Source organism: Columba livia, unplaced genomic scaffold (assembly GCF_036013475.1).
Source record: "Columba livia isolate bColLiv1 breed racing homer unplaced genomic scaffold, bColLiv1.pat.W.v2 Scaffold_127, whole genome shotgun sequence".
Taxonomy (NCBI): Eukaryota; Metazoa; Chordata; class Aves; order Columbiformes; family Columbidae; genus Columba; species Columba livia.
In genome coordinates, this window is record NW_027043024.1 from 1,203,014 (window position 1) to 1,225,813 (window position 22,800).

The window sequence follows — 22,800 nt, forward strand, 5'->3', positions numbered from 1 at the left end:
ACTCATCGGCTTCTCTTTCTGCTCAGGGCCTGTAGGAAACACCCACAACACGTCACCCCATGTTAGTCTGGCCCTTTGTTTTTACCCATAAGCTCTGGACTCATTTTTCATCCCCTCAGGCAGAGCTTGATACATTTGAGTTGCTCTCTCACATACAGCCCAACTCCCCCATCGCCCTTGCTGGCCTGTCTTTCCAAAAAAGTACAGACCCTTCCAGCTGTGTGAGCTGTGCCACCGTGTCTCTACAATGGCAAAGAGATCGTGGCTGTGTGACCATACACGGATCTCTCGCTGTTCCTGTTTGTTCCCCATGCTGCGTGCGTTGGTGCACAGACATTTCAGAGAAGGAATCGAGTGTGCAGGTTTCCCGTGAGGTCTGCAGAAGGATCCACCACAGCCATACACACCCTGGAGCTGGTTGGCCTTCTGGTCCTCATCTTGGGAGGCAGCTCAGGAACATTTGTCGCTTCTCTGGTTGGCCTGGCTTGTTTTCCCCAGTTGGATGTGTTGGCATGGGTTTTGCCACTTTGGACACTGTCCCCGAGCCCTTCATCTGAAAGCCCACCTCACCAAGTTGGCCAGCCTGCTGCCAAACATTCCCTCGCCTCTTCTAGACAAGTGGATCCCATCCCTCCCTAGCTGCTTATAGTCATCAATGTCCCATTGTCATAGCAGCCAAAACCCTTAGGACGCCACCAGCCACAAAGCATGGAGTTGATGTGCATTATACATCTCTTTCTGTCTGCGCCCTTTCCTTTAATTGGTAGAGGGGAGGAAAAGATGACCTGGGCATTAGATTTATTCACTTGTTCCCCAAGGCTTTCTGGTCTTCCTTGACAGTACCCAGGCTGGGACTTGCGGTGCCATTGGTGCCCATGTGGAAGAGCAGCTGTGCTGTACAGGGGCAAAGCGAGACCAGAGCCTGCAAAGGGATGGCCATGGACAGGGAGGTGAACTTCAGCTACTGCAGGAACCAACAGGAGAACAACATTTCTGAGGAGTGAGGATGGCTGCCGGGCATGACAGGACGGTTGGGAAGAACCGCTCAAGGCTACATGGAAGTAGGACTGGTTGGGATGATGAAACTGGTGAAAAGGCAGGTTAGTAGCTCCATAACCACCACTGAGAGCGGGTCATCCCCATCCCTGCTGCTCAGCCAAACCAGAGTGCCCATGCAACCCAGGTGTGATGTCACGGCTCGTGTTCCATCTGCAGTGCTGGTGCCTGGCAACAAGCACACCACAGCGACCCTCTCCATCTCTCAGCACTGCCCACCTTGTCTGCTCCTCTTGCTTTCTTCCCGCTTACCCTGCTCCCAGTCCAGCCCTTCTCTCCCATTCCCAGTGCCTCGACTGCATAACCCAACCCTTCTCGCCTACACCCAGCACCTCAGTCCCTTTTTTCTGCTCAACCCGTCTTTTGTTGTGAAGCTCCGGAGCAAGAGGAGACTTGTGTTGCTGGAGGTACAGTCCCGCTCCATGGCTTTGGGCACCTCCACTGCCCGGGCAGGCGGGAGCAGGCACTGCGGGGATGGCGTGGGGTGGGGACCCCATTCTGGGGAGCTTGGGGACCAGGAGCTCAGCTCATCCTCTCCAGCCACCCCTGCAAGGCCACGGGCTGGGAGAAGCCCTTCTGGGCTGCTCGTCCCCTGCTGAAATCGAGCATCCCTGCCCGTGGGACACGTCCCCATGGGAGCCCAGGGCACCCCGGGCTCGTGTCAAAGGGATGCTCAGCAGGAGCAGCTGGTGCTGCCCGGAGCCTGAGCCCGTGCCTCCTCTGCCCCTTTCCAGGCTGGAGCCAGGGCAGCCCAGCCCTGCCCGGGGAGCAGCACGCAGCCAAGAAAACACCTGTGCAAGGTAAGGAGCTTCTGGGCACCAAGGCAGGTGTGGGGCTGGGGTCTGTGCCTGTGACACCCCACGGGGCAGGGACATGGCTGCTCACCCCTGCCCTCTCTGCTCCCACAGACCTGCAAGAACACCGAGCTCCCCAAGATGCCGAAGCGCACAAAGCACGGGATACTCCGGATGCAGGTGCTGGCCCGTGGGTGCTGGTGGCCCACGAGCTGCCCCAAGTCCAGGCAGCTCCTGCTGGCGAAGTGCCCAGGGGACCCATCACCCCACAGCTCTCCCTGGGCAGCAAGAGGGGTCAGGGGTGCTGAGACCCCTGTCCCACAGCTCTGCTGAGCTGCCCAGGGCAGGACCAATGCACTTTTCTGCTTGGCTTTTGCCTTAGGCTACACCACACTGTGCTGGGGGCTGGAGAGCCAGTTGCTGCATGGGGGCTGAGCAGGTAGAGGAGATGGAGGTGGATGAAATCATTGAAGAAGACATGGAGGTGGATCAAGTGCAGATGGATGAAGACATGGAAGTGGATGAGGATGCGGAGGAAGAAATGGAAGTGGACAGTGACATGTTAGAGGAAATGGAAGTGGATGGGTAGATGATATGTTGATGATGGGCTCGGTGAGGTGGGATAGACAGAAGAGGGAGTTAGTAGTTTGTTGTGTGTATTTACGTAGTGTATTGATTTGTAGTGTGTGTCTATTGATAGTGTAGTGTATGTTTATGTTGTATGTATTAAGTAGTATGTTGATTGTATTTCGTTTGTTGTAGTTCGGGTTTCTTTCTCTAAATAGGTTTACTTTTCTGTTTTTTCCTGTAAATATATTTATTCATGTTTTTTCAGACCTGCACTCTCTGTCTTTTTCTGGTATTTGCCAAGTTGTGGTTTCCGCTCACTCTGGGTTCCTGGGGCTGGAGGTGGCTGGGGGTGCTGGCACGGCCGCCCTGGGGACAGGGGGTCCCTGTGCACAGAGTGGTCCCACTTGCAGTGCTCACGACACTGGACACCAGTGGGGTTGGTTCATGGGCTGCTGGAAAGCGGTGCCCCCAACAGGAAAGCTGCCACCAGCAACAAGTGAGCTCTTACGTGACCAGGACCTGCATGGATACCATCAAAAGAAATACAGAAGGACTCGTGGGCAACAGGGAGGTCGCCTTGGGCATAGTGACCATGAAATGACGGAGTTTTCCGTTCTTGGAGAAGTTAGCAGGATGCTCAGCAGAACTGCCACCTTGGACTTCCAAGGGGTAAACTTGGACCTGTTCAGGAGCCTGCTTGGCAGAGTCCCTTGGGAAGCAGTCCTGAAGGACAAAGCAGCCCAGGAAAACTGGTCTCTCTTCAAGAAGGAAATCTTAGAGGCACAGAAGCACGCTGTCCCTGTCTGCCTAAAGACGAGATGGCGGGGAAGAATTTCTGGCCTAGCTGAATAGAGAGCTGCAGCTGGAACTTGGGAATAAAGGGAGAATTGATAAGCTTTGCAAGGAGGGGCAGGCTGCTCAAGAGGAATACAAGAATGCCACAAAGTTATGCAGGAGAAAATTAGAAAGGCCAGAGACCAACTAGAGCTGAGCCTGGGCACCACTGCGAAAGGCAACAAGAAATGTTCCTATAAATATATGAGCAACAAAAGGAGGGCTAAACGGAATCTCCATCCCCGGATCGGTACGGGGGAAACACAGCGACAGAAGACGAGGGAAAGGCTGAAGTACTAAATGCCTTCTTTGCCTCAGTCTTTAAGAGTCAGAGCGGTTGTGCTCCAGGTACCCAGCCCCCTGAGACAGGAGGCAGGCTTAGGGTGCAGAATGAAGCCCCAGTAATCCAAGGGGAAATGGTTAACCACCTGTTACACCACTTGCACACCCACAAGTCTATGGGGCCAGATGGGATATACCCAAGATTGCTAAGGGAGCTGACCAAGGTGATCACTAAGCCACTTTGCACTATCTATCAGCAATCCTGGTTACCTGGGGAGGCCCCAGTTCACAGGCAGTTGGCTAATGTGACGCCCATCCACAAGAAGAGCTGGAAGGAAGATCCGGGGAACTACAGACCTGTTAGTGTGGTCTCGGTGCCAGGGAATGTCATGGAGCAGAACATCCCGAGTGATATCACACAGCACATACAAGAAAACCATGTGATCAGGCCCACTCAACACGGTTTGTGAAAGGCAGGTCCTGCTTCACCAACCGGATGTCCTTCTACAACAAGGTGAACCACCTAGTAGATGAGGGAAAGGCCGTGGATGTTGTGTAATTAGACTTCAGTAAAGCCTTTGACACCGCATCCCACAGCATCTCCTGGAGAAGCTGCAGCTCATGGCCTGCTTGGGTGTACTCTTTGGCGGGTAAAGAACTTCTCCCCAAGTAGCAAGAGACAAGAGGCCTCACATTGCGCCAGGGGAGGTTAAGATGGGGTATTAGGAAAAAATTCTCAATGTCCCTGCCTCTGGCAGAAAGCATCAGGAGAAACCCGAGGTCGACCCTTAGGTTTTTGGAGTCGAGGATACAAAGGATCTGAGGCCAACTATACTCCAACTGAAAAAGAGATACTGGCCACATATGCAGGAGTCCGAGCTGCTTCAGAAGTGATCGGTACTGAAGCACAGCTCCTCCTGGCACCTCGACTGCCGGTGCTGAGCTGGATGTTCAAAGGGACGGTTCCCTCTACACATCATGCAACCGATGTTACGTAAATGGATTGCATTGATCACGCAACGAGCTCGAATTGGAAATCCCAATTGCCCAGGGATCTTAGAAGTGATTACAGACTGGACAGAAAGTAAAGGCACTGGGATGTCTCCAGATGAGGAAGAAGTAACACGTGCTGAAGAAGCACCACCGTATAATACCCTTTCAGAGACTGATAAGCAGTATGCACTGTTCACAGATGGATCCTGTCATCTTGTAGGAAAACATCGAAGGTGGAAAGCTGCTGTGTGGAGTCCCACACGACAAGTTACAGAAGCCACTGAAGGACAAGGTGAATCTAGTCAATTTGCAGAAGTGAAAGCCATCCAGCTGGCTTTGGACATTGCTGAACGAGAGAAGTGGCCAATACTTTATCTCTATACTGACCCATGGATGGTAGCAAATGCCTTGTGGGGGTGGCTACAGCAATGGAGGAAAAGCAACTGGCAGCGCAGAGGTAAACCCATTTGGGCTGCCACACTGTGGCAAGACATTGCTGCTCGGCTAGAGAGCCTGCCTGTGAAAGTTCGGCATGTAGATGCTCATGTGCCTAAAAGTCGAGCCACCGAGGAACATCGAAACAACCAACAAGCAGATCAAGCTGCTAAGATTAAAGTAGCTGAGGTGGACTTGGACTGGCAACATAAAGGTGAACTTTTCCTAGCCCGGTGGGCCCATGATGCTTCAGGGCATCAAGGTAGAGATGCAACATATAAATGGGCTCGCGATCGAGGGGTGGATTTAACGATGGACACTATTTCACAGGTTATTCATGAATGTGAGACTTGCGCCGAAATCAAACAAGCGAAACGGTTAAAGCCTGTATGGTATGGGGGGCCATAGTTAAAGTATAAGTACGGAGAAGCTTGGCAGATTGATTATATTACACTTCCACAAACACGTCAAGGTTAAGTGTTATGTACTTAAAATGGTGGAAGCAACCACTGGATGGTTGGAAACATATGCCGTACCTCATGCTACAGCCCGAAATACTATCTTGGGCCTTGAAAAGCAAGTCCTTTGGCGACACGGTACGCCAGAAAGAATTGAATCAGACAATGGTACTAATTTCAAAAACAGTCTTATAGACAATTGGGCCAAAGAACACGGTACTGAGTGGGTAAATCATATTCCATATCATGCACCAGCCTCTGGGAAAATGGAAAGGTACAATGGTTTGCTAAAAACTACACTAAAGGCATTGGGTGTGGAACCTTTAAAAACTGGGATTCACATTTAGCAAAAGCCACTTGGTTGGTCAACACCAGGGGATCAACCAATCGAGCCGGGCCTGCCCAATCAGAAATTCTACGGACTGTAGAAGGAAATACAGTCCCTGTAGTACACATGATATCATGTTAGGAAAGGCAGTCTGGGTTACTCCTGCCTCAGGCAAAGGCAAGCCCATTCCTGGGATTGTTTTTGCCCAGGACCTGGCAGCACATGCTGGGTGATGCATAAGGATGGAGAAGTCCGGTGTTTACCTCAGGGGATTTGATTTTAGGTGAAAATATTCAATACTGAATTGCATGATGTGAATTGCTGCACAAACAGTGTTTCATAAGTGTCTTTCAGATCAAGACGGTGATGATAAAACCAGCACTCGCTTCTCCGAGTGGCGCCTGACAACTTCTCCGAAATTGATAAGTCTTTTAACCCACAAACAGTGGTCATGAGATGCACTAGATGCACCATTTTTCCTGCCCTGGGAGACTGTTGTGACGAAATGAACTTAATGAACTTTTCAAAGGATGGTCCACTGATTAAGATTAATTACTCCTGTGTATATATGTACATATGTGTATATATATATTAGTAGTGATTAATTAGATTGTATTGATAGTTTGTATTGATAAGGTTTAAGTATTCTGTGAATGGCATATTATAAGGGGTGGAATGTCCTGGTTCTGTTAAAAATCAAGTTTCTATTTTAGTGAATTTGCCTGTCAGCTCAAGCTTCATATCAGCTGCATTTTCCTGGAAAACCAGATCCATGTTTTGGTGAAAATAGCAATGGAATGCGAGGTTATTGATAAGCATGGATGGACATCTCACGAGAGGGGTGACGAGAAACCGGTGACCAAGAAACTGACCAACTGTGTATAACATCCCATTCACGTGATACTTCATATAAAAGTGGGAGATCACGAGGATCTCATCCCTTTTCCTTATGGCGACATTAGGAGAGGACGTTGCGAGTTGTCCCTGCAAACTGAGGCCAGTGAGAGACTGAATCCACCTCCGGTTGGCTGTAGAGTCCACTCCAGGACTTCGGGTGCTGGCTCTGCAGTTACTGGGACTTTTCAGATTGATTTTGTATATTTTGTATCATTTTCTCTATTCTTATCAGTACCATTAATAAAACATTTCTAATTTTTCCAACTCTCTTCTCTCTGTCATTCTTTCCCTCCCAATGGCCTGTCCTGAGTGGGAAGGGGGGAGAGGGAGGGGCAAAAGGGGGAAGTGGAGGGAGGAGAGCAGGTTAACAATACATCTGCCAGCATTTTATTCTCACCCCGCAATCTAAGCCCTCGACAACAGCTTACAAAGGAGAAGGAATTACTGGAGAGAGTCCAGTGGAGAGACACAGAGATGATAGGGGCTCTGGAGCTTCTTTCTGAAGAGGCAAGACTGAGAGAACTGGGTCTCTTTGGCCTGGAGAAGACAAGCTGACAGGGGATCGTGTTTATGCTGCTAAATATCCCCAGGGTGGGTGTAAAGAGGATGGGCCCGACTCTTTTCAGTGGTGCCCAATGACAGGGTGAGGGGCAACAGGCACAGAATGACACACAGGAGGTTCTGTCTCGACATGAGGAGAAACTTCTTTACTGTGAGGGTGCCAGAGCCCTGGAACAGGCTGCCTAGAGAGGATGGAGAGCCTCCTCCTCTGGAAACACTCAGAACACACGTAGATGCCATTCTGTGCCATCTGCTCTGGTGAACCCGGTCTAGCAGGTGGGTTGGACTAGGTGATCTCCAGAGGTCCTTCCCAACCCCAACCAGTCTGTGATTCCGTGTTGAGTTTCTCAAGAGACAAGAGGCCCTGCAGAGGCATCTGGACAGACTGGAGCATTGGGTGATGATGAATGGTTGATGTGTAACAAGCCCAAATGCGGGTTCTGCCCCTGTGAGGGGGCAACAGCTGCACAAGTGTAAACGGGGAGAGGAGCAGCTGGAGAGCAGCCCTGCAGAAAGGGATCTGGGGTGCTGGGGGGGCAGCGGCTCAGGAGCCAGCAGTGTGCCCGGGCTCAGACAGGGCAAACGTCGTCTTGGGGATGTCAAACACAGCCCGACCAGCCAGCCAAGAGAAGGGATTGTCCCACTGGGTCCAGGCTTGGTGCAGCCTCACCTGGAGCACTGTGTGTCGGGCTGGGCCCCACCATTTGAGAAGGACTCGAATGACCTTGCATGCGTCCAGAGGAAAGGAACAGCTCCCACTGGCTCCAGCCCGGATGCTTCTGCAAGCTGGGAGCAACCCCGGTCCTGACCCCAGCCTGGTGGGGCACAGCCCCAAAGCCCTGCACATGGGTAGGTTCAGAGCCTTAAACAGCAGCACCTACAGCTGCAAAACCTTCTCCCTGATCCCGGCACAAGCCGTTCCCAAGGCTCTCATGGCTCACTCATTGCTGGTGACAGCTTTGCTGTTGGGGACACCGCTCTCCAGCAGCCCATGAACCAACCCCACTGGTGCCCAGTGCCATGTCTCTGCAAGTGGGAGCCCTCTGTGCACAGGGACCCCCTGTCCCCGGGGTGGCCGTGGCAGCACCCCCAGCCACCTCCAGCCCCAGGAACCCAAAGCGAGCGGAAACCACAGCTCTGCAGATACAAGAAAATGACAGAGAGCACAGGGCTGAAAAAACATAAATCAATCTATTTACCAAAACAAACACACAAAGAAACAAATCTATGTACAGAAAAAACAACTACAACTAAGTACAAAAAACCCGAAAGCTCCTGTCTAATGTATAACCCACCCACCAACATTATTGCAGCTGCTGCAGGCAGTGGCTGGGGAGCACGTTCCTATCCGGCTGCTGGTACATCCATCTGTGATCTTCATCTATCCATCCACATCCATTGCCTCCTCGATCTCTGCATCTACCTCCATTTCTTCCTCTGTCCCTTCGTCCACATCCATCATCTCTTCCTCCACCGTCACATCAACCTCCATCTGTTCTTCCACCATCACATCTACGTCCATCTTCTCCTCCATCTCTCCTTCCTTGACCCCAGCAGCCGGACATGCAGCTCCCCAGCCAGATGTGGTGTGTCCTAAGGGCAAATACAAGCAGAAAAGTGCATTGGTCCTGCCCTGACCAGCCCAGCGCACCTGTGGGACAGGGGTCTCAGCACCCCAACCCCTCTCGCTGCCCAGGGAGAGCTATGGTGTGACAGGACCCAATGGTATGTCTCCAGCAGTAGCTGCTTGGAGTCTGGGCAGCTCCTGGGCCACCAGCACCCACGGGCCAGCACCTGCAGCCACTGGATCCTGCGCTTTGTGCCCTTCAGCAGGTTTGGGAGTGACACGGTATTGCAGATGTGCGGGAGAAGAAAGGGCAGGGGTGAGCAGACACGTCCCTGCCCTGTGGGGTGCCCCAGGCACAGACCCCAGACCCACACCTGCCTTGGGACCCAGAAGCTCCTTACCTTGCACAGGTGGGTTTTTTGCCTCTGCGCTGCTCCCCGGGCAGGGCTGGGCTGCCCTGGCTCCAGCCTGGAAAGGGGCAGAGGAGGCACGGGCTCAGGCTGCGGGCAGCACCAGCTGCTCCCGCTGAGCATCCCTCTGACACGAGCCCGGGGTGCCCTGGGCTCCCATGGAGACGTGTCCCACAGGCAGGGATGCTCGATTTCAGCAGGGGACGAGCAGCCCAGAAGGGCTTCTCCCAGCCCGTGGCCTTGCAGGGCTGGGTGGAGAAGACAAGCTGAGCTCCTGGCCCCTGAGCTCCCCAGAATGGGGTCCCATGCCACGCCAGCCCCCCAGGCAGTGGGGGCCATACCTCCAGCAGTGCAGTTTTCCTCTTCTTCAAGACCTTCATAACAAAAAAAAGTGGGAAGGGAAAGACGGGACTGAGTTGGTGGGAGCAGGTGAGAAGGTTGGATTTTGCAGCCAAGGCACGGGGAATGGGATACAAGGGCTGGACTGGGAACAGGGCAAGTGGTAAGAAAGCAAAAAGGGAAGACAGGATGGGCTTTGCTCAGTGCTGGTGGGATTCTCTTTGTTGTGGTCGTTGCCGGGCACCAGCGCTGCGGATGGAACACGGGCCGTGACATCACACCTGGGTTGCGTGGGCACTCTGGGGTTGGCTGCGCAGCAGGGATGGGGATGACACCCCCTCAGTGCTGGTTATGGAGGTCCTACTCTGCCCCCTCCACCGAATTTTTAATCCCAACCAATTCTACTTCCATGCAGCCTTGAGCGGTTCTTCCCAACCGTCCTGTCATGCCCGGCAGCCATCCTCACCCCTCACAAATGTTGTTCTCCAGCTGGTTCCTGCAGTAGCTGAAGTTCACCTCCCTGTCCATGGCCATCCCTTTGCAGGTCTGGTCTCGCTCTGCCCCTGTACAGCACAGCCGCTCTTCCACGTGGGCACCAATGGCACCGCAAGTCCCAGCCTGGGTACTGTCAAGGAAGACCAGAAAGCCTTGGGGGTACAAGTGAATAAATCTGATGCCCAGGTCATCTTTTCCTCCCTTCTACCAATTAAAGGAAAGGGCGCAGACAGAAAGAGATGTATAATGCACATCAACTCCATGCTCTGTGGCTGGTGGCGTCCTAAGGGTTTTGGCTGCTATGACAATGGGACATTGATGACTATAAGCAGCTAGGGAGGGATGGGATCTACCTGTCTAGAAGAGGCGAGGGAATGTTTGGCAGCAGGCTGGCCAACTTGGTGAGGTGGGCTTTCAGATGAAGGGCTTGGGGACAGTGTCCAAAGTGGCAAAACCCATGCCAACACATCCAACTGGGGAAAACAAGCCAGGCCAACCAGAGAAGCGACAAATGTTCCTGAGCTGCCTCCCAAGATGAGGACCAGAAGGCCAACCAGCTCCAGGGTGTGTATGGCTGTGGTGGATCCTTCTGCAGACCTCACGGGAAACCTGCACGCTCGATTCCTTCTCTGAAATGTCTGTGCACCAACGCACGCAGCACGGCGAACAAACAGGAACAGCGAGAGATCCGTGTATGGTCACACAGCCACGATCTCTTTGCCATTCTAGAGACACGGTGACACAGCTCACACAACTGGAACGCTGTCACAGAAGGGTCTGTACTTTTTTGGAAAGACAGGCCAGCAAGGGCGATGGGGGAGTTGCGCATTATGTGAGAGAGCAACTTGAATGTATCAAACTCTGCCTGAGGGGATGAAAAATGAGTCCAGAGCTTATGGGTAAAAACAAAGGGCCAGACTAACATGGGGTGACGTGTTGTGGGTGTTTCCTACAGGCCCTGAGCAGAAAGAGAAGCCGATAAGTCTTCTCCCAAGTTGGCGGACAACAGGTTGACCATGAGGCAGCAATGTGCCCTTGTGGCCAAGAGTCTCCTGGGGAGCATTAGGAAGAGCGTGACCAGCAGGTCGAGGCAGATTATCTTCCCTCTCTGATCTACCCTGGTGAGGCCGCATCTGGAGTTGTGTGTCCAGCTCTGGGCTCCCCAGCTTACAAAGGAGAAGGAATTACTGGAGAGAGTCCAGTGGAGAGACACAGAGATGATGAGGGCTCTGGAGCTTCTTTCTGAAGAGGCAAGACTGAGAGAATTGGGTCTGTTTGGCCTGGAGAAGACAAGCTGACGGAGGATCGTGTTTATGCTGCTAAATATCCCCAGGGTGGGTGTGAAGAGGATGGGCCAAACTCTTTTCAGTGGTGCCCAATGACAGGGCGAGGGGCAACAGGCACAGAATGACACACAGGAGGTTCTGTCTTGACATGAGGAGAAACCTCTTTATTGTGAGGGTGCCAGAGCCCTGGAACAGGCTGCCTAGAGAGGATGGAGAGTCTCCTCCTCTGGAAACACTCAGAACACACGTAGATGCCATTCTTTGCCATCTGCTCTGATGAACCCAGTCTAGCAGGTGGGTTGGACTAGATGTTCTCCAGAGGTCCTTCCCAACCCCAACCAGTCTGTGATTCCGTGTTGAGCTTCTCAAGAGACGAGAGGCCCTGCAGAGGCATCTGGACAGACTGGAGCACTGGGTGATGATGAATGGGTTGATGTGTAACAAGCCCAAATGTGGGTTCTGCCCCTGTGAGGGGGCAACAGCTGCACAAGTGTAAACGGGGAGAGGAGCAGCTGGAGAGCAGCCCTGCAGAAAGGGATCTGGGGTGCTGGGGAGGCAGCGGCTCAGGAGCCAGCAGTGTGCCCGGGCTCAGACAGGGCAAACGTCGTCTTGGGGATGTCAAACACAGCCCGACCAGCCAGCCAAGAGAAGGGATTGTCCCACTGGGTCCAGGCTTGGTGCAGCCTCACCTGGAGCACTGTGTGTCGGGCTGGGCCCCACCATTTGGAAAAGACTCGAATGTCCTTGCATGCGTCCAGAGGAGAGGAACAGCTCCCACTGGCTCCAGCCCGGATGCTTCTGCAAGCTGGGAGCAACCCCGGTCCTGACCCCAGCCTGGTGGGGAACAGCCCCAAAGCCCTGCGCATGTGTAGGTTCAGAGCCTTAAACAGCAGCACCTACAGCTGCAAAACCTTCTCCCTGATCCCGGCACAAGCCGTTCCCAAGGCTCTCATGGCTCACTCATTGCTGGTGACAGCTTTGTTGTTGGGGACACCGCTCTCCAGCAGCCCATGAACCAACCCCACTGGTGCCCAGTGCCATGTCTCTGCAAGTGGGAGCCCTCTGTGCACAGGGACCCCCTGTCCCCGGGGTGGCCGTGCCAGCACCCCCAGCCACCTCTAGCACCAGGAACCCAGAGTGAGCGGAAGCCACAGCTCTGCAGATACAAGAAAATGGCAGAGAGCACAGGGCTGAAAAAACATAAATCAATATATTTACCAAAACAAACAAACACACAAAGAAACAAAACTATGTACAGGAAAAACAACTAGATACAACAAAGCACAAAAGTCCCTCTCTAATGCACAACCCACCCACAAAGCCCAACAACATCATTGCACTGGCTGCAGGCAGTGGCTGGGGGAACACAGGGGACCTGGAGGGGACGTGAGGATCACAGGGGGCACATGGCCCGCACTTTTCCCCCCTGCACCACAATTTACCCCCAATCCCCTCTGGTTTTAGAATCCCGAATAATTTGGGTAGGAAAAGACCCAACCGTTTAACTGACACCCGAAAGCAAAACACCCGTCGCTGATTTATCACGAATCCCTTTGGGCCTCGAGCGTTTTATTCCACCCGAGCGACCCCCGGATGAAACACCGGGACGCGCAAGTTCTCGTGTTTGTAGCAAATTCCCCGTTTTGCCCCGTTTTTGTTTCTCAAACTGGGATGAACATCCCGGGCTCTTCTGAAATGCAAAATAACAGGGGTTTCACTGCCCTCTGGGCTGGACTTCGCTGCTGCTTAATGGGGATAAACCTGGCATTTTTATTAGTGCGAATTTCCTTAATCGGGATCTTCCCTATGATCTTAATGGGGATCACAGTATCACAGTATGTTTGGGATTGGAAGGGACCTCAAAAGATCATCCAGTCCAATCCCCCTGCTGGAGCAGGAACACCTAAGTGAGGTCTCACAGGAACATGTCCAGGAGGGTTTTGAATGTCTCTAGAGAAGGAGACTCCACAACCTCCCTGGGCAGCCTGTTCCAGTGCTCTGTCACCCTTACTGAGAAGAAGTTTTTTCTCAAGTTTAAGTGGAACCTCTTGTGTTCCAGCTTGATCCCATCACCCCTTGTCCTATCATTGTTTGCCACCAAGAAGAGCCTGGCTCCATCCTCATGGCACTCACCCTTTATATATTTATAAGCATTAATAAGTTCACTCCTCAGTCTCCTCTTCTCCAAACTAAAGAGACCCAGCTCCCTCAGCCTTTCTTCATAAGGGAGATGCTCCACTCCCTTCATCATCTTGGTTGCTCTACGCTGGACCCTCTCCAGCAGTTCCCTGTCCTTCTGGAACTGAGGGGCCACAACTGGACACAATATTCCAGATGGGGTCTCACCAGGGCGGAGTAGAGGGGAAGGAGGACCTCTCTCGATCTACTAGCCACCCCCCTTGTAATACACCCCAGGATGCCATTGGCCTTCCGGACCACAAGGGCCCAGTGCTGGCTCATGGTCATCCTATTGTCCACCAGGACCCCCAGGTCCCTTTCCCCTACACTGCTAACATGTAATTTCCCAACCTATACTGGAACCTGGGGTTGTTCCTGCCCAGGTGCAGGACTTCCCTTGTTAAATTTCATCAGGTTATTCCCTGCCTAACTCTCCAGCCTGTCCAGGTCCCGCTGGATGGCAGCACAGCCTTCTGGTGTGTCAGCCACTCCTCCCAGCTTGGTGTCATCAGCAAACTTGCTGATAGTACACTCCATTTCCTCGTCTAAATCGTTAATTAATATATTGAATAATATTGGCCCCAGTACTGACCCCTGAGGCACTGCACTAGATACTGGCCTCCAACTAGGCTCCGCTGCATTGACTACCACTCTCTGGCTTCTCTCCTTAAGCCAGTTCGCAACCCACCTCACTACTCTATTGTCTAAACCACACCTCCTCAACTTAGCTGTGAGGATGCTGTGGGAAACTGTGTCAAAGGCTTTACTGAAGTCAAGGTAGACCACATCCACCGCTCTGCCATCATCCATCCACCTTGTTACCTTCTCATAAAAGGCTATGAGGTTGGTCAAGCACGACTTACCCTTGGTAAAGCCATGCTGACTGCCCCTAATAACCCTCTTATCCTTGATATGTCCTGAGATGGCACCAAGGATAAGCTGTTCCATTACTTCCCCAGGGACAGAGGTGAGGCTGACCGGTCTATAATTACCCGGGTCCTCCTTCTTGCCCTTCTTTAACGATTTGGACGAGGGAATTGAGTGACTGTCAGCAAGTTTGCTGATGACACTAAGCTGGGAGGAGTGGTGACATGCCAGAAGGCTGTGCTGCCATCCAGAGACCTGGACAGGCTGGAGAGTTGGGCGGGGAATAACCTGATGAAATTTAACAAGGGCAAGTGTAGAGTCCTGCATCTGGGCAGGAACAACCCCAGGTTCCAGTATAGGTTGGGAAATTACATATTAGAGAGCAGTGTAGGGGAAAGGGACCTGGGGGTCCTGGTGGACAACAGGATGACCATGAGCCAGCACTGTGCCCTTGTGGCCACGAAGGCCAGTGGCATTCTGGGGTGGTCAGTAGATCGAGAGTGGTTCTCCTTTCCCTCTACTCCGCCCTGGTGAGACCACATCTGGAATATTGTGTCCAGATCTGGGCCCCTCAGTTCCAGAAGGACAGGGAACTGCTGGAGAAGGTCCAGCATAGGGCAACAAAGATGCTGGAGGGAGTGGAGCACCTCCCTTATGAAGAAAGGCTGTGGGAGCTGGGTCTCTTTAGTTTGGAGAAGAGGAGACTGAGGGGTGACCTTATTAATGTTTATAAATATATAAAGAGTGAGTGCCACAAGGACGGAGCCAGGCTCTTCTCGGTGTCAAACAATGGTAGGACAAGGGGTAATGGGATCAAGCTGGAACACAAGAGGTTCCTCTTAAATTTGAGAAGAAACTTCTTCTCAGTGAGGGTGACAGAGCACTGGAACAGGCTGCCCAGGGGGGTTGTGGAGTCTCCTTCTCTGCAGACATTCAAAACCCTCCTGGACATGTTCCTGTGTGACCTCACCTAGGTGTTCCTGCTCCAGCAGGGGGATTGGACTGGATGATCTTTTGAGGTCCCTTCCAATCCCTAACATTCTGTGATTCTGTGATTCTGTGACTGTGGGCATTCCAGTAGCTTCTCTGCTCCCCCACACTGGCTGTGCCTGCCCCTGAAGCCTCCAAGTGTCCCCCACACTGGCCGCAGGTGCCCAGCGGCTCCCTGGCACCTCAGCACTCCCTTCTCCTAACGGCCCTGGCCAGGGGCTCTGGGGCCAAACGAAAGAAGCTGTAGCAGAAAGAGGGAGATGTGGCCACTCCTTCCATGATGGAGGAGGGAGGGGGAGAGAGGGGAGTTTGATCCTGCCACAAAAGGGTCACCCTAACTTTTCCCTGGCTGAATGTTTATAATAAATGTACTGCATTTTTAGAAAAATAGTGCAGCTTTAGTTTCTACCAGGAGGGTGCGTTTTTGTGCCATTGACATTTCACACATATTATACCAATTTATTTCTTGCCTGTTCAGTTGCTTTCTACGCATGTCTTGTTGTGTTGATAGGGAACCATCCAGAATTTGTATTTAGTTTTGATATTGTTCGGTCAGCTGCTAATCCAAATTAACTAATCTTTAATTTTCCAGTGCTCTCCTGTTTCATCCTTTGGCAGGTGATGTTCTTGTCACCAGGTAGAACATCCTTCCCACATGTAATTTGGATGGTTTCTAGCTGATCCACGGTGCTTCATGTGTTCTAACGTCTGCCTTCTCCACCATGTGGTGATGGATCTGTCTCTGTGTTTGTGTGGCAGGCGTCACATCAGCAGCATTGTCCTAGCCAGGTCACTGCATCTCTTTCTGTTCTCCCTCTGCTGTCACCATGACTGTACCAGCGCTCTGATGTGCTTTCTGACCTCATGGACCCTCTGGTCCTGCCTCCCTCCTGCTGGTCAATCCTGTTGCTGCAAGAGAAGTGATGACCAGTCAGTGTCCCCTCTGTGGCACCTGGACCTTCCAGAGCTGGACGGCTGGTGGGAACTGTCACCATCAGCCAAGGCTCTGTGTGAAGTCTTCTCCTGGCACAGGAACAGCTCTGGCTGTGCCTGGTGAGCACCACGCTGCACCACAGAGAACAGCAACACTGGTATAGTGGGTCTCTATGGGGCTCTATGGGGCTCTATGGGTCCCTATGGTCTCTATGGGTCCCTACGGGTCTCTATGGGTCCCTATGGTCTCTATGGGTCTGTATGGGTCTCTATGGTCTCCATGGGGCCTTATGGGTCCCTATGGTCTCTATGGGTCTCTGTGGGTCCCTGTGGGAAAGCTGACGGGGGGACCTGTCGACCCCAGCAGCCCTGGGCCCCAGCATGGCCCAGTTCAGCAGCCCTGGGCCCGAGGCTCAGCCCAGGGACAGCCCCACAACCAGGGTCAGAGCGGTTCCTGCTGCTGCCCCGAGGGTCACCAGCCCCAGGCAGCCCTGAGCCAGAGTGCAGGTGTCTGAGCTGGGCTGAGCTGGAAGGGGCTGCAAAACAGCTCATCGGAGGAGGCGATGGAAGAAGGTGCCGTGTGTGTGGCACCGGGGGTGAACCGACACCCTCAGTTTGGTATCTGGACCCGTGCTGGGCTTGCACACGGACTAAGCCCCAGCTCAGAGCACAAATTGCTGTTCCCAGCCCTGGGTGCCAAGCGCTGGTCCTGTTCTCTCCTCCCTGGTACGGCCCGAGCGCACGACTGCCCTGCCTGCTCCTGCCTTGGGGCTTGGGGAGCTCGGGTCAAAAGGAAAGACAGACTCGTGTGGTTACGGGATCTCTTAAGTGTCCTGGGATTGCTTTGCTCTGTAACGTTCCCGGGCTATTAACTCAATATGTGCCCAGAGAGGCAAATAAGTCCATGAACCCACTTTCCAGTTAAGGTTTCCTTCTCACAAAAACCCACACTTCCATTTTCTCATCGGCAACAGACTGAAAGATGGAAGCTGAAGCAGCACGTGCCTCTTGTGAAAACAGGTAACAACAGATGGTTCCACTCAGTCGATCCTTAGTTGCTTCTTGCATAGGCAAACTGCCCATTAATTTAATCTCTGGTGTCCAGGCAGGGCCTTGCTGATGTTCCTGTGTCACAGCAAGAGTGTGCATGTCAGGCTTTCTGCAGATTTGTGACTGAGTTTTCCTGTTTCTTTTAATTAGGACAATCTTGCTGCGGACTCCTGAAGTCTCCCATAAGCTGGTGGGTTTAGAGAAGGACGGGGAGCTCCAGTGAGCTCAGGGAGGACCAGGCAGCATCACAGGCAAAGCAGACGGGAACTCAACTGGGTGAACATTAATGGAATTTATTGACAGATGCAACTGCTGTGTCTCCCCCATCTTTGGGCAGATCACCGTGCACCCTGAAGCGATACAGGCAGGTGTAGTCCGGGTGGCCCCAGTTGCTCAGCACTTGCAGCCTGATGTAATTCATGACCCCAGGGAGCTCGTTCTGCAATGACAAGAAGAAATGAGTCGCCTTTTCCTCTCTGGCACGTGAGCACTGACAGAAGTGCCACAGCAACGGCCTCGTTCAACAGCTTCCTTCCTGCTGCCCCGCGGGTGCTTTGACCTGTGGTGGTCCAGATGTTCTTATCCTGCTCTACCCCATTGGGCCATGAGAACAGCAAAGGAAGAAGCAGCTACCAGATGCCTCAGCAAATACACTGGAAAGTTCTCACCTGCTTTGAGGCACACGTTTCCACAGTCAGAAGATCCAGTGCTGGTGTCAGTATAATGTCTTGTTCCCTTCTCTAGAAAGCCACAGAAACAGAATGGCCTCCCTGTCACTACTCACTGCCAGCACCAACAGAATCCTCAGGAAGCCCAGTATTTCTGGTCTTTAAATGGCAGAACAGCAGTCATGCATCCTACAGGATGTGGCCGCTTGTGTGCACTTGGGGTCTAGACAGTCAAGCTGATTCCAGCTTCAACTGTGGCGCTTCTAAGCACTAAGCACCCAAAATGAAAGAGAAGACCGGCAGTCCAGACATCTCCCACCAGGAAGTTAAAGCAGAAGAAAGGCCAGTGTGGCACACACTCAAGGACAGGGCTGCCTGTAGCCCTTTGGCAGGGAAGCCTCTGCCCATCCAACTGCATTTCTCCTCCTCTCCTACAGTTCTCCTCCGTCTTTGTCCCCATACCTTCAGCTGGAAGGTCTGACTGGGATTCAGTGGTGCCAGGAAAGTGAACTGTCCCAGGAACGTTCCCTGCTCCTCGTGTTCTTCCTTGAAGCCCTACAGAAAAACAGGGGTAGAGAAAACAAGAGCGTCTGGTGCATCATGGAAGACTGACCTTCAGTCGGTGAAGTACGGGGTTATTTCAGCTACATAGTCCAAGGACGATGACCACAAGGAAAAGACTTAAGCTGCAGCTGGGCAGCACGCTACACTTGTCTACTCAACAAGTCCAAGCTGGAAGTCCGAAAAGGAGCAGACACTCCCAGTGAGAGGGAGGTAACCTCAGGATCACAAATGCCACTGGGATTGGAAGCCAAGAAGGTTTAGGACCATGTACTGTTCAGCTCCTTTTCCTTGTGGCTCCTGGAGTAGCATCTTGCCTGAGCAGCTTTTTGTTCTTGAGTGGTACATTGAATAAAAGAGGAATAAAATGGGAAGGGAAAGCCTCCAAGGACCCTGTTTCTTCTGAGAGTCAGGAGGAAGCTTCAGGCCACTGGACTCTTTGACCCATCTTCATTCCCTGCTTAGAAATGCTGTGCAACCCCCAGCCCCCAACTCCAGAGAAGTCACTTACGTAGACAGCAAAGTCCTTTGGAGCTCCGGAGATACTTTCTCCGTGGAATGCTGTCCCTGAGACATGGTCCATGGTGACTGCTCTTGGAATGACTGGCACAGAGAGCTTGATGAACACGTGACCCTGACTTCCTGGGAAAGGCCAGCAGTTTCCAGGAAAATTTTCTGGCTGAAAGGAGAAGAAGAAACTACATTGACGTGGAGAAGGTTGCCCTGGCTCTCATTCCTGCCATGAGCATCAGAGGATTAATAATCATTTGGCCAATCAGTTCTGCTCTGAACCACAGCCAGTGCCTTCAGTTGGACTCTGTGGGTACCGAACAGAGCAGCAGCTGTGAGAATTCACGTATCACAAAACAATTCCGCAGAGAAGCCCTTCGATGGCTGGGAGCTGGGTGTGCTAGTTGTAGAATCTCAGTGGCCTCTCCCAGTCCAGAGCCCTCACCAAAAACAAGCCAGGGTTGGTGTGGCTCAAAAGCCCCTGCCCAGAGCAGGGGGCAGCTCTGGGCCCACCTGGATGAACCTTTCCTGTCAGGGGAAGCACTCGCTCCCTCTCATCCGCTCCCACCTCCTTCCACTGGCACCAGCCAGCTCTTCAGATTGTGCAGGCAGCTCAGGAGCAGGGCCAGGACAGCTTGAGAGCCCAACATGGGACCCTCCAGCAGTGCAGACTCTCAGCACCTGCTGTTGCTCAGTAAGAACACATCCCAGAGCTCTGCAGGCTCCTCTGCCATTCTCCTCCTGTGCCGTGCTGACAGTTTGCACAGCGAGTGGGCAGACACAGACTGCAGGAGCAGCCTGGCCTGGCAGAAGCTCCCGCGTAGAACCTGGGGCACTTTGGGAGAGGAAATACTCAGCAGGGAGACACAGAAGGAAAGCAGGTCCATGCAAGAAGGAGGCAGGAGAAGAAGCTTTGAGGATCAAAGATACGGGGAAAGGCAACTCTGAGCAGCAGGTGTGGTTCATTATCCTGACCTATGTTTTACTGCTTCTTGGTGCTCCTACCTCCAGAATAAGCTCAGGGGACCTCATGTAATCCATCAATGGCAGGGAATAGAAGAAGAGTTTGGCTTTGGCGTTCCGGAGGGATGGAGAAGTCCTGGAATGAATGACAGCAGCCCCTGGAAATTAAAACATGAGCAGAGTCATCAGGCACTGTCAGGAGGGATATTGCACTGTTGACTTGGAAAAGGTTTCTCAGTTATCATCTATGTCCCACAGTTGTTTCCCCTCTTTCTTACTGGCACAGCCTCTCTGGAACACACAGCAAGGTGTCACTAAAATGTCGTATGGGGCCATGGAAAAAGACAAGAACGTGAACAAGGCTTTCTGAGCTTCCCATGGGGTCTGGCCTGTTACACACTCTGTCAGTGGGTGCACTTTTAGGGCACAAATTGACTTCTCGTCCCTTCTCTCCCACCCCAGGGCAAGTTACAACACCCATCTTGTCAATCTGGACAGGAAGAGCTTTAGAACTGGTTTGTATGTACAATGTCACGGCACCTGCTGATTTCAGGGCGTAATCCGGCATCGGGACCTGGATTTCCACCAGACTCTCCAGGGCTTGATTGATGATCTCCTGAACAGCCTGGGAAGGAACACAAAAGACAGTGCCTGTTAGAAGGAAAAGGAACGAGGCAAGCAGCTCCCCTGCAAGGCCAGCCAAGGTGAACAGGGACAAGGCCCATCTCAGATGCAAGGAACACCCAAATTGCCTGGAAGGTCTTTCTCTCCAGTCCTCCTTTGCGGAGGACTCGAGATCTGAATGCAGAGGAAGGTACAACTCAGACAGCTGTCATTCCCGTCACACTCTCTTTTCTCCATAGGAACGTGTGGAGCAAGAGGAAAAGGAAGTGTGGCCATGGCAGCACTTGTTCCAGCAGCACCAGCCTGTTGGCTGTGACAGGGAATGGAGTAGGATACGTGCCAGAGGGAGGATAAAACCCCTGAGCAGATCCTTCTGCCTTGTGCCCTTACCCGTCCGGTAAAGCCTGGGAGCTTTGCCTGCTTCACGCCTTCCTGTAGAGCCTGCTCCGCAACATCCTTTGTGCTCCAGCGCAGATGGTAAAGCTGTTCCTGGAGCTTATGGAGCTGGTCTGGCAGGGACAGGGTTTTGCTCAGGTCTTGTAACTGTGCTGCGGTGCTCCAGAGGCTTTCTTTGCCAAGTTGGCCCAAGTGGTAAATACCTGTGGGACACACACCAGAGCTTAAAACTTGGTCTAAGGCTGGGTTATGCCCCAGGGTGCCTGCTCCCCTTTCTGTGTCTCTCTCAAGTGCCCTAGTTGTCTCTCATTGTCTTTGACAGTGGCCATCACGGCATAAGGGCTTCACAACACATGGACGTGTCCTGGTTTTGTTAAAAACAAGTTTCTCTTTCAGTGAATTTTGTCTGTCAGCTAAAGCCTTCATATTAACTGCATTTTCCTGGAGAACCAGACACATGTTTTGGTAAACCTAGCAATGGAATGCAAAGTTATTGATAAGCACGGATGGACATCTCGCGAGAGGGGCGACGAGAAACAAGTGAGCAAGAAACTGACCAACTGTGTATAACATTCCATTCACGTGAAAACTTCATATAAAAGTGGGAGATCACGAGGATCTCGTGTGCTTTTCCCTTTTCCCTTCTGCTTATGGCCGACATTAGGAGAGGACCTTGCTAGTCGTCCCTGCGAACTGAGGCCTAGTGACAGACTGAATCCAGCTCCTATTGGCTGCAGAGTCTAATCCAGGACTTTGGTTGCCGGCTCTGCAGTTGCTGAGACTTTCAAGATTGATTTTGTATATTTTGTATTATTTTCTCTATTCTTATTAGTAGCATTAGTAAAACATCTTTAATTTTTTCCAACTCTCTTCACTCTGTGCTTCTTTTCCTCCCAATTGCCTCTCCTTAGTGAAAAGGGGGAAGAGGGAGGGGGAAGTGGGGGGGGGGAGAGGGGGTTAACAATACATCTGCCAGGGTTTTATTGTCACCCCGCAATCTTAACCCTCGACAGGATGTTCTCTGCCCTGGACTGTGCTCCTTGTCCTGCAGAAGATTCTCAGCCCCTGGGGCAGGAGAGCTCAGCCACGGCCTCTCCCTGGCTGAAGAGAACTGGCTCAGCCCTCCTGGGGAAGGCAACTCAGCCCTTCCTCACCCACACCCGTCCCGCTGGAGCAGGGACTGGCACAGCTCTGTGGGGACTTTCTGCTCTTGGCTGAGCTCCTCTGCTCACAGCGGGGGAAGCGGAACAGGGCAGGATGGAGCCCCAAGTACCTCCTAAAGCACCGTCCTCAGGTCGGAGATCTGCAGAGACTCACCAAAAGAGAAGAGACCGAGAAGCAGCAGCAGGGTCGATACCTTCAGTGCCTTCATCTCCCTGCAGAGCAGATAAAGAAAAGGCCGGTGAAGCTGGCGGTTCCCGTGCAGATCAGCAGCAGACTGGAGAGCAGCAGCATGGACTCAGACCTTGAGCCTGGCGTTCCTGCCGTGTGCATTGGCTTGGTCCTGCACCAGCTCCAGTCACTGCTGGAGGTGTCACCAGCTGCACCAGTGGGGGATTTGTCACGGCAAAGATTGTTTCCTTAGGGACAAAGGGCTCAAGATTGACTCCAGACTAAGAGCAGGAGTTGCAACAGGACTTCTGTCCACACTTCATGTCTGTGGGGCTGGAGAGGGATTCTCTGGAAATGGAAGGACATAACAAATGCCTGTTTCTCCTGCCCAGCATTCAATGGACACTTGTGCTGCTCCTGTTC

General features: G+C 52.6%; 1 protein-coding gene across 1 annotated transcript; it reads right to left on the reverse strand.

Annotated features, from left to right (window-relative positions):
* Positions 1–8,589: 8,589 nt before the first annotated feature.
* On the reverse strand, positions 8,590–22,417 carry LOC135577616 (SUN domain-containing protein 3-like). The gene is made up of 8 exons (XM_065047748.1): positions 22,363–22,417; positions 21,040–21,248; positions 20,566–20,650; positions 20,068–20,183; positions 19,064–19,231; positions 18,454–18,546; positions 17,666–17,762; positions 8,590–8,801 (listed from the first exon to the last, which is right to left on the reverse strand). The coding sequence occupies exons 1-8, from the start codon at positions 22,415–22,417 to the stop codon at positions 8,590–8,592; spliced, it is 1,035 nt and encodes a 344-aa protein (XP_064903820.1).
* Between the last annotated feature and the right edge of the window lie 383 nt (positions 22,418–22,800).

Coding starts and splice junctions, on each gene's coding strand:
- LOC135577616 (XM_065047748.1), bottom strand. CDS start 22,417: ATGAAGGCACTGAAGGTATCGACCCTGCTGCTGCTTCTCGGTCTCTTC. Junction 20,651..21,039: donor TCCCAGGCTTTACCGGACGG/GTAAGGGCACAA, acceptor GTTCCTTCCCAG/GCTGTTCAGGAGATCATCAA. Junction 8,802..17,665: donor GTATCGCTTCAGGGTGCACG/GTGATCTGCCCA, acceptor ATTTGCCCTTAG/GACACACCACATCTGGCTGG.